We start from the raw sequence: 10,549 nt of genomic DNA on the forward strand, positions 1-10,549 counted from the left end.
ACCCCTTCTCAATGCTCTTGTCTAGGGCATTTGCACTGGCCACCAACTGCCTGCACAGCACCTGCCCAGAAACCTTGGCTGGTGACTCATTGTGTCCTTCCAACCTTCCTCAGGGTCACCCCCTTAGGGCAGTGCACACTGACCATAATGGTGAAAAAGCCAGCTGCCCCAACACTCTCACTAACTCTGAACAACCTTGCCCAGCACTGGGTCTGGCCAACAGAAATGTGAGCTGAGTGATGTGCATGTTGTACCTTACAGCTGCCGTGGATTCATTAGTGGAGCCTGAGAAAGAGGACAACTGTGGCCACTACAGAGTGGAGTCCTCTCCCGCTTGTGTCCATGCAGCCTGTGCTTTCTCACAAATGTCCTCTGCCCTCCTGCCTCTCCTCCCTCCCCTACTGCCTCCTGCACACACAGAGGTGAAACCTACCAGAGCTCACACACAGGAAGAGCAGGTGCAATAGGCCAACAACACTAAGGAACAGAATGAACACAGGAAGACGGGAGCCCACGGCTGAACCCAAGTGTGAGCTTTGACTGTCACTACCTCGTCCAGCCTCCACTGACTTCAGGTCTGTGAGACAAGGCAAGCCTAGCTGAGTCCTGTGATGGCAGATGTTGGTGGGCACGTCCTGTCATAGAAGGCAGGACACTGGGGCAGCTGAGCCGGGTCAGCAGTGACCACAACAAAGCCTGATGACTGACAATGCCTGGACACAAGCTTGTCCTCACCAAGAATCTCCCAGTCTCTCCTGTCTCACCTGCAGCCGACACAAGACAACAAACACATGGTTTCAGGAAGGTTCTTGGTGCTTCTGTTTATTTTTTCTGTCCAATTTTTGAAATTTTCTTTAAAATTTCCCATGAACCACTCATAATTGGAACTGGGAAACACAGTTTGCTGTTCAGATTTGCACAGGGAAGAATGAAGCTGCAGCAGGTGCACCTGACTTGAGACAGGGACAGAGGTGCCCATGCTTGGCTGAGATGGCCAGGCTCCCACCTCACATTGTGCCCACAGGAACACACTCAGCTGCCCTTGCAGGAAGGTAGGGCAGGGCTTGTTGAAGACACAGAAGTGGAGACGTGAGCAAGGTTCTATCCCTCAGTCCCAAACAAGGCAATTGTCTCACACTACAGAAACAGGGTGAAAAATTCTAGTCACTGCATGTGGGGACAGGAATAGCCCAGCACACATGAAATTCAGTAAATGCAAGGAATCCCCAGCCCCTCTGTGTCCCCTTAGTCTGCCCCCTTTCTCCTCCAGGCCCTCCAGGTCTCACCTTTCAAGCTGTGAGAGAACAGTCAAATCCTTGGGCACTGCCACACCTGAGAGAACAAATTAGGACTTGGTGAGAGCCCCTGGAGGTGTGGCTGAGGGAGGAGCTACAGGGTGGGCAGGGCAGCTTCTCCATGGGCATCTCTATGGCAAGGGTTTTGGAGACTACCCCACCCCCAAACACACCCAGGTGCTTACCTGCAGCCTTGATGTAGCTCCCTGCTTTCCCACCTGTGAGAGAAAACAAGTAGTGAGAGGCAGGGAGAAGGCAGGGGCTGAGGACCTGCCTAGAGGAAGTCGAGGGGACTGGGTCATCTCAGAGAAGATTCCAGAACTGTCACTACAGACCAAGGAAAGGGTCAGAAGGCACCTCTCCTGGAGGTGTGTCCTCAGCTGGGACCTCCTCCTGACCTGCAGCTGTTGGAACTCAGGTCCCTGCGAGCAGAGTCATCCCCGTGGAGTGTTCATGATGCACCTAACTTGTGCTTTCACACCAGAACCAGTGTGAGCACTTGGGGCCCAGCTGGGGATGTAGGTGTGTGTGCATGGTGCTTTCCAGGAATGGGGTGGGGGGGACTTCTTTCTGGGGGACAGGAGACTCAGACCCAGCCCTCACCCTGCCCTACCTGAGCGCTTCCTCTTTATCATCACAGCAGCGACCACAACTCCAATGAGCACAGCTGCCAGGAGGTTCAGGCCAGCGATGACTCTCCACACAGATATGGTGAACCGAGGAGGCTCTGAGAGGGGAAGGGACAATAAGGGGCTCTGACCCCAGGTCTCAGCCCTGCCCCTGCTGCAGGCCCTCCCCTTCCCGTCCTCCTTACCCCATCTCAGGGTGAGGGGCTCAGGCAGCCCCTCATGGTATATGTGGCATGTGTATCTCTGCTCCTCTCCAGAAGGCACCAGCACAGCTGCCCACTTCTGGAAGGTTCCATCCCCTGAAGGCCTGGTCTCTATCAGGTCTGTGTCCTGGGTCAGGTCCTCCCCATCTCGGTGCCAGGTGAGTGTGATGTCCTTGGGGTAGAAGCCCAGGGCCCAGCACCTCAGGGTGGCCTTCTGGTCAGAGACTGGGTGGTGAGTCACATGTGCTGTGGGTGGGTCTGAGAGGAGATTTGGACAATTCAGGCCTTTCATGCTTTTCATGTGACACCAAAGCTGCACTCAGTGACCATCTAGAGAATGGACAGGAAGACAGGGATGGGGGAGACCTGGCCTGGATAAAGATAATGGCATCATCTGTTGTTTGCAAAGATTAGAATCAGGTATGGTTCAGGCTAGGAGGACCTGGGTCTCTTATTGGATTATACGGATTTGGTCTTGTCCTGAGTGTAGGCTGAGAGACTGAAAAACCTGGAGTGAATCCTCCCAGTGCATTGGTTTGAGGTTGGGGGACAGGCCTGGCAGGGGTCACAGATCACAGGACCCAGTGGGAGTCCAGGGCACCAGAGTTTCTTTCAGACTCTTCTGTGCTTCCACAATCCAGGTCCCTCTTCTACATTTAGTGAAGGGCAGTGTCCCAAAGTCCTGGAGGACATTCCTGCTGTGGTGGTTTGAAGAGGAGGACACAGGCCTGGGCCCCACTTTCCTCCCCTCTTCCACAGCCCCAGCCCTAGCCCTTGGGGAGATGGGTGAGGGCAGCCCCTGCCAGCCTTGTGCACCTGTGCGGTTTAGTGTCTTCTTCCCCAACTCCAGGAATCTGCTCAGCCACTTCACACAGTCCCCCTCCAAGTGGTCCTTGTGCTGCGCAGCCACAGCTGCCTGGTCCCACTTGCGCTTGGTGATCTGAGCTGCTGTGTCAAAAGCAGTCCAGGTGCGCAGGTCTTCATTCAGGGAGAGGTAGTCATCGCCATCATAGGCGAACTGCGTGTATCCGCGGAGCAAGCGCCCATCTGCCCCGACCTCGCAGCCATAGACATGCTGGAACGTGTGAGAGACTGTCCCAGGCCCGCGGTCAGCCCCGGCCACGCAGCTCCGCCCCGCCCTCACCGACCGCGGGGATTTCAGCTGAAACCCAAAATGAAACCCGGGTGCATCCCGCGGGCTCCTCCCGCCGAGGGTCTCCGCGGGGCGCGCAGTCTCGGGGTGGGGGGATCTCGGTCCCGGGGACCCGGAGCGCCCTGGGCGCACGTGGGGAGGGTCGGGTCACTCACCGGCCTCGCTCTGATTGTAGTAGCCGGGCAGGGTGTTCAGGTAAGCCCGGAAAGTTTGTTTATGCTCCTTAGCGAGTTGTGTGTGGCTGTCCCAGTACTTCTGCTCCACCTGCATCCACGGCGCCCTCGGTTCTGCCCTCGGGTTCTCGGTGTCGCTGTCGAAGCGCCCGAACTGCGTGTCGTCCACGTAGCCCACGGCGATGAAGCGGGAATCCCCGAGTTCGGGCCGGGACACGGCGGTGATGAAATACCTCAGGGAGTGCGAGCCTGGAGGAGAGAGCAGCTGAGACCAGGGCCGACCCCCACCCGGATTAAGAGGCGATGGTGGTAAAGTTGGCTGGGGAGGAAGGGTCCGAGGATTCATGGGACAGAATAGGAAGGATGGCGAAAGGTCTGGGTGAGGGGAGGGAGGGATGGACTAAAATTGGGACGTCGACACTGGGGGCGGCATTGAGGCTGCTCCCCGAGGTCCTGTGTCCCCTCCACGCGCCCCCCTCGCTCTCCTGCCCCGCAGAGCCTGTCTCCCTCCCGACCCGAACTCACGCGCCCGGGTCTTGGTCAGGGCCAGGGCCCCCGCGAGCAGGAAGAGGGTCATGCTCCCAGGGATGCCATTCATCCAGTCTGTGGAGATTGATTCCTGTGGCTTGTTTCTGAGAGTTTAAAAGAGATGGATTGGCTTCCTCTGGAAGCGCTTGCCTAATGGCAATGTGAGGTTTGTTTGCGTCAGGCGTGTCTGGGCAGAAGGAGCTCACTCAGGCTGTGAGAGGGGAAGTGACCCTGGAGGAGGTGGGGACTTCCCTGCACTTGCTTCCCTGACCCAGACCCGCCCTGGGACTGAGACCCTGAGGGCCAGGCGGGTACCAGGGACTGTGCCCTGACCCTGTGCCCTGACCCAGGCCTGTGTGATGTCCCCTCCCTTAGGATAGGCCCAGGGCCAGCTGAGGGATCCCGAGAGACCTGATGAGAACCCGCCCATTTTATTTGCCTGTTTCTGTGATTATTTTTGCCTAAGTCGTGTGAGTTTTATTGTTCGATTCACACCAGCAGTACATTAGATTTCAGGCAGCCCCACAGGATGCATTAAATGCTGAATGCTGGGATGCTGGATAAGCTCTGTGGATATGTATGTGAAAACCAGGACACAGACCACTAAGTATTGGACTTACTGCCTTAGAATCCTGATCTCTGCCCCTGTCCTCATCTCATTTCAGCCCTCTCTCTGTCACTTTATCTTCTCCCTGTGGTCCCCACATCCCCTCTGAGTCCTGAACTGGGGCACTAGCAGGGCCCCTCTCCTGCCACCCAGGGACAGTTATTCCCGCTGTGGTCAGCTGCCTTGTTATTGTGAGTCAGGGGGATCATTGCTTCATGAAAACAGCCCAGCAGCAGCATTTGCTGTGGTGCAGTGAGATAAATGCACTTGCAAGGTTAACATCACACATCCTGGGCTTCTTGGAGTCCAGGCTGTTCTACTTGCACCCACCTTCTTGTTGATGTACTGGGAAGGCAGCAGAAAATCCCCAAGGGATTTCTCACTCACTGGTTCACTCTCCAAAGGGCCACTATGTCCTGAGTTGGAGCCAGGAGTGCACAGCTCCATCTAGGCCTCCATGTGGTTGCAGGGACCCAAGCACCAGGTCCATGTTCCCCTGCTTTCCAGGTGAGCGAGCAGCGAGCAGGGCAGTCAGGAGTCACACAGGTGCTCTCATCTGGGGTGCTTGGATTGCAGGTGGCAGCTTAACCTGCCCAGCGCCACAGTGCCTTCCCTGACACTGCCTTTCATGTAAATAAACAAAAAGCAAAAAATGTACCTTTCCATGACCCACTCTGCTGGCTGCATCTCACTTTAGGGAAACCTCTAGAATGTAGGGCCCATAAGCATAGAGACTTAGGCTGTTGGTCAAAGCTGCAACTCCAGCACACACAGTCATCTTTGCTGACGTAGGTACTCAATTAATTCGAAGACCTGAACAAGATTATATTGTAATATAATTGTATAATGTGACAATTGTCTAATTGTCTCATGTGACAATCATAAAATAAATAGTGCAGCAAACATTGGAGAAGGTTTTGTCTCATGGGAGGAGTGTTCACTAGAGTTCATGAATCCCTCCAGCAAGGATGACACTTCCTGGGGTGTCAGGTGCACACTGGGACCCAGGTATTGCTAGCTTTCCATTCCTGCATCACAGGTACCACACCTGGTCGCTCAGAACCACACTCCTTCCTTGTTCATTTCATGTCAGACTCCAGGCCTGGTGTGGCCTTGCTCTCTGGGCAGGCTCTCACAGAGCTGAGTTGGTGTCTTGGTGTTGGAGTCCTCCACAAGCCTCCTTGGAGCTTGGGGCAGAGTCCAGCTCCGTGCAGGTGGAGGCCTGGAGTCCTGTTTGTGGGACAGCTGTCAGGGTGCAGGGAGGAGCTTCTCCCAGTCCCAGGGCACCACCTTCTCTGCCCCAGGGTCCTCCAGAGTCAGGGGCTTGCTGGAGAGAGGGGCATGTGTCAACTGGACTGCTCTCAAGCTGAGTCCCTCTCTTTATCTTGGTCACAATTCCCTTTACTCCCCTGCCTCTGTGTGAAGATTCAAGGTTTATTTTTAAATTTCCAGCTCCCACATGAAGGTGAACATGCGGTATTTGTCTCATTTTGTGGCTCATTGTACTCAGCATGATGTCCTTCAGTTCCAGCCATGTTGATGCAAATGATAAGACATCACTCTTGGTATAGCTGATTAGTATTCTGTTGTGCTGTATATTGTATTTTCTCTATCCATTCATTGTATATGATTTCCTCTTTCCTCATATCCTTGCCTGCAGTTGTTAAAAACCAGGCTAAACCCAACCGAACCAAACAAAATCATACCAGCCAATCAAGATATGGGGGAAAACATCGTAGGTCTGACAAGATCTCGAAATGACCCCTACATGGGAAATACTCAACAACACCAGCTGTCAGGGAAATGCAAATCAAGACCCCCAAGGTGTTGTCCCCTTGCTTCTGTCAGAATGGCTGTTACTGAGGGAGAGAGACGAACACATGAACCAGTGTACTGTGAGAACCAGGTTCATTGAAGGGCTACCTGAATGGGAAAGTCCAAAACAGAATAACCCTTGTCTCAGGGCCAGCTGATAGAGACGTTCATTTCGTTTTTAAAATCCCTTTCCAGTGGCATCTACAACAGCAGTTGATTGACATAGGGTTGTGTGCAATTGTCCAGAGGTGTGTGTAGAGCCCACTATAGGATCAGGCTGCCTGTCATAGCTCTTTCTTTGACGTTACAGAGTTCAGGTTGAAAATGGAAGGTCAGATAGATTATTTTGAACAGTAATGATTGCTTTAGGAAGCCAAAGGACATGTTTATCATCTTTCTATTAGAGTCACTAAATTGCAATAACTCATGCTGTTTGGAAGCTGTTTCAGTCATTATGGCACATAATAAATTTTCCAGAATTTAACATCTGGAAGCAACAAATGTTTATTGTATTCCACTATTTTACATAGAACTATTCATGTGTTTTCATCTACTTGGTACAGCTTCTGCTGTTCCTCTCCCAGATGCCACAGCAGCTGGAGCTGGGCCAGGCAGGAGTCAGGTGCCCAGGACCCGGCCCAGGCCTCCCTGGTGGGTGCAGGGGTCCAGGTCTCCAAGCCTTCCTCTGCCTCTTCCCAGGAGGCACCAGCAGGAAGCTGGGTCCTAAGTGGAGCAGCCAGGAGGCAAATGGGGCTCTGAGGTGAGATTGGGAGTCCCAAAGGGAGGGGATCAAACTTCTGCTACCTGCCTGCCAGGCCCTGGTCTCTGAGGTCAGGAAGTAGGGAGGTTGACTGAGGCTTCTGCTCAGATCAGACAGTCCCAGTGGAGCTGAGCCAGGGCTGCCCCATCTGAGGCTGGGCTGGGCAGGCAGGGCTCCCCTGTGGCATCCTCTGGAGTCTGGTGGGTGGAAGAGTCCTTTCCTCAGGGCTGTGTGTGCCAAGGCAGATGGTTTTATAGAGTTGGTGCAAGAGTGTGTGTGTGTGAGAGAGAGAGAGAGAGAGATTCAGAGAGAGAGAAATATCCTGAACCAGAATCCACGCTAGGCCAGCCTCACACTCAGAATTGGGATGTTAAGTCCCATGTATCCTGATCTACACACACATGATTACTGTATGTGTTTCTGGACACTGTGGCATTATAATGCATGTGTGCAGTGTGTACTGATCCATATGGTCAATTATGATTTTCATGTCCTTTTCATTACATTATTTTCTGTTTATATTTTGAAGATTTATTTCTGTATTGGAAAGGCAGAGTTACACAGGGAGAGTGAGAGCTGCACAGGCTGACACTGACCAGGTCAGAATCAGGAGCCTGAGCCTTCATCCAGCTCTCCCCCGTGGGTGACAGGGATCCAAGCCCTTGGGCATCTTCCATTAACTTTCCGTGACACAGCAGGAAGCTGGATGAGAAATGGAGCAGCCGGGACTTGAAGTGATGCCCATATGAGATGAGTTCTGGGAGCTCTGCCTGCTGCCCCGCAGTGCTAGCTCCTGTTTGCTTGTTTAGCGTCCACATAAAAGGGAGAACAGGAAACATCTGTCACCCCATGTCTGACTTCTTTCATTTAGCATAAGTGTCTTTCAGCTCTATCCATTATGCTGCACAAGATATTCGTTTTAACTAAGACTTGTTTATTTGAAAGACAGAGTTAGAGAGAGAGACACAGAGAGAGAGAGACAGAGAGAGAGAAGAGGACAGGAGGGATGGAGAGACACATTGTTTCATCTTTTGCTTACTTCCCAAATAGCTGCATGGCAGGAACAGGGTGGGTGTGATGCAAGGAGCCAGGAAATTCTTCCAGGTCTCCCATATAGGTACAGAAGGCCAAGCACCTGGGTCATCTCCCACTCATCCCAGGAGCATTAGCATAGAGCTGATCAGAAGCAGAGGATCCGGGACACGAGGTAGCACCTGAATAAGATGCCAGCATCACAAGCAGAGGCTTTACCCACTGCACAACACTGATCCTTATCTCTCATCTTTTGATAATCATCCATCAAGCTGCATGTGTCTAGAGCTTATTGCTGTTCTCCTCTTCCTCAGATTAGTAGGTTATTTTGTCATTTGAATATTAGAAATAAATATTATAATGTGGAATCTGGATCAGTCATTGGACATCTCTGAGGTCTGATTTTTTACCTGGGGAACTGTTGCTTCTTTCCCCACATCAACTGTATCAAATTAGTTCTGACATCCTTGTTTCTGAAAGTGGTGGTCTGTGGAGCCACAGCAGTGGGATTATAACAAGCTCAATGTCGTGATTGTTCTCCCATCATCTTTAATTGGGTGTTAGATCTGTTACAGTATGAAAGGATTCAGTGACGATGGAGTTCCTCACAGAGGGCTGGTGGGCCTGGAAGGCCTGGGTCAGGAACACAGGGTGTGCCCTCCACATTGGCCTCTCCAGTGGTACTTGTGCTGCCATTCATGCTTGAGTTCCTTGTGTGAAAGGCACTGGCTGAAAAGCACGTAGTCTGCCAGCACCATGTTCATGCTGGCGATGTTTGTCCTCTTTACGTTGATGTACTTGGTATAACACTGGTCATAGCCTTTTATGAAATGCTCCACTGATGCCTCAGTATCCAGCTCGGCAGCTCTGTGAGTTTGACATCCATAAGTTTCTTCTCCTTCAGAGGCATGACTGATGCCATCTTGGAGTCCTGGTGTCCCCTTAGTGTCATTTCTTTCAAGTATTTTTTTCTTAAAATTTCATTAGGAAAACCAGGGATACATATAATATACATATACATACATATATAGTACACAACACGCACACACACGGAGAGAGGAGAGACATCTTCTTTTTTCTAGTTACTCCCCCTCATGCTGTCAGCAGCTGGACCAGGGCTAGGCCAAAGTCAGGAGCCATGAACTTGATTCAGGTCTTCCTGTGGGAGACATAGACACTAAGCTTGAGTCATCACCTGCCACCCCCAGGACATTACAGTGTGTCCCAGTGCCACCCCTGAGCAGTTTTTGTGTATCTTTTGGCCATCCGTGTGTCTACTCTGAGGAACATCCAAGCCAGCCCCTTGTCCTTGTATTAGTGAAGTTCTGGTTGCTGAGTCCTGTGGATGTTTGGCCATGAGCCTCTGGCCCGATGTGGGATGTGCAGACACTTTCCCCATGGGGAGGCTGTCCCTTGGCTCTCTGGAGGCCGTCCCTTGATTCCTCTGCTGCAGGAGCTGCTCATGTGGATGCAGCCCCTAAGCTCTATTTCCCCCATTGGCTCTGGGTTTGGAAGTCTGTGCCCCAGTCCCTGCCAGAATGTGCCCCTCTCCACATCCTTCTGCCAGGTTCCAGCTGCAGATGTGTCACTGATGTCTTCAGTTCACATGGAGGTGCTCAGGGGAGGGTGCAGCTCCACACTCAGTGTCTCCTTTGGGGTCTGGTTCTCCCAACATCGTTTACTAATCACAGTGTCCTTCCCTGCTATGGATGTGACGTTGTATAAAATGTATTTCACAAGGATGTGATTTCTTTGGAACAAATAAAGAATCAAGTAAGCAGCAGCCAGCGTTAGTCTCCTGCATGAGGTTGCTGTTTGGGGCTGGGTCCCGGATGTGGTGGCTGGGAGTGAGCAGCAGAGGCAGGTGCTGCTTCCTGCAGTCCTCGCTGCTCACCCTGGGGTGGGAGGGGCTGGGTTGGCTCCCAGCCTGAAGCTTCTGTGCTTGATAAATCTCTAGGTGTTCCACACAGGCTGTTTGGATTGATGAAGACATGTGCCCAGGCAGATGCTACGAACAGGTCAGGGAAAGAGGACAAACTCACCCTGTCCAGCAGGAAGGAGAATCTGTTGTTTCCCTGCAGTTGTCCTGCAGTGCTGGGCAGCAGAGAGGAGAGCAGCTGAAGGAGAGAGAGCGTGGCAGGGTGGGGAGCTGTGTCCAAGGGAAGAACACCACTTTGGCCAGGAGTGTGAGCTGTTTTTTTTTATCAGTGAACTTTTACAACCTCAATCTATTGTTAAGTTACCAACTGATATTTGTAATGGGCTAAAATTCCCTAAATGTCAACAACAGCCTGTGTGTGTTGTCAGTTTGCTGTGGGAATTCACTCACAAATCAGACACTCTTGGGAGTCTCT

The 10,549-nt window shown here is 52.2% G+C and overlaps 1 protein-coding gene and 1 pseudogene across 1 annotated transcript; both read right to left on the reverse strand.

Moving 5' to 3' along the window:
• Positions 1-792: 792 nt before the first annotated feature.
• On the reverse strand, positions 793-4,170 carry LOC121159191 (HLA class I histocompatibility antigen, B alpha chain-like). Its single transcript, XM_040984173.1, has 8 exons — positions 3,979-4,170; positions 3,436-3,702; positions 2,944-3,219; positions 2,110-2,385; positions 1,909-2,022; positions 1,481-1,513; positions 1,287-1,332; positions 793-1,137 (listed from the first exon to the last, which is right to left on the reverse strand). Exons 1-8 carry the CDS (start codon positions 4,049-4,051, stop codon positions 1,008-1,010), a joined length of 1,215 nt encoding a protein of 404 aa, XP_040840107.1. The 5' UTR covers positions 4,052-4,170; the 3' UTR covers positions 793-1,007.
• Positions 4,171-8,760: 4,590 nt separating this feature from the next.
• On the reverse strand, positions 8,761-9,149 carry LOC121159192 (annotated as a pseudogene).
• Positions 9,150-10,549: the final 1,400 nt, after the last annotated feature.

Source organism: Ochotona curzoniae, unplaced genomic scaffold (genome assembly GCF_017591425.1).
Source record: "Ochotona curzoniae isolate NIBS_2020 unplaced genomic scaffold, NIBS_Ocur_1.0 contig_4081, whole genome shotgun sequence".
NCBI lineage: Eukaryota > Metazoa > Chordata > Mammalia > Lagomorpha > Ochotonidae > Ochotona > Ochotona curzoniae.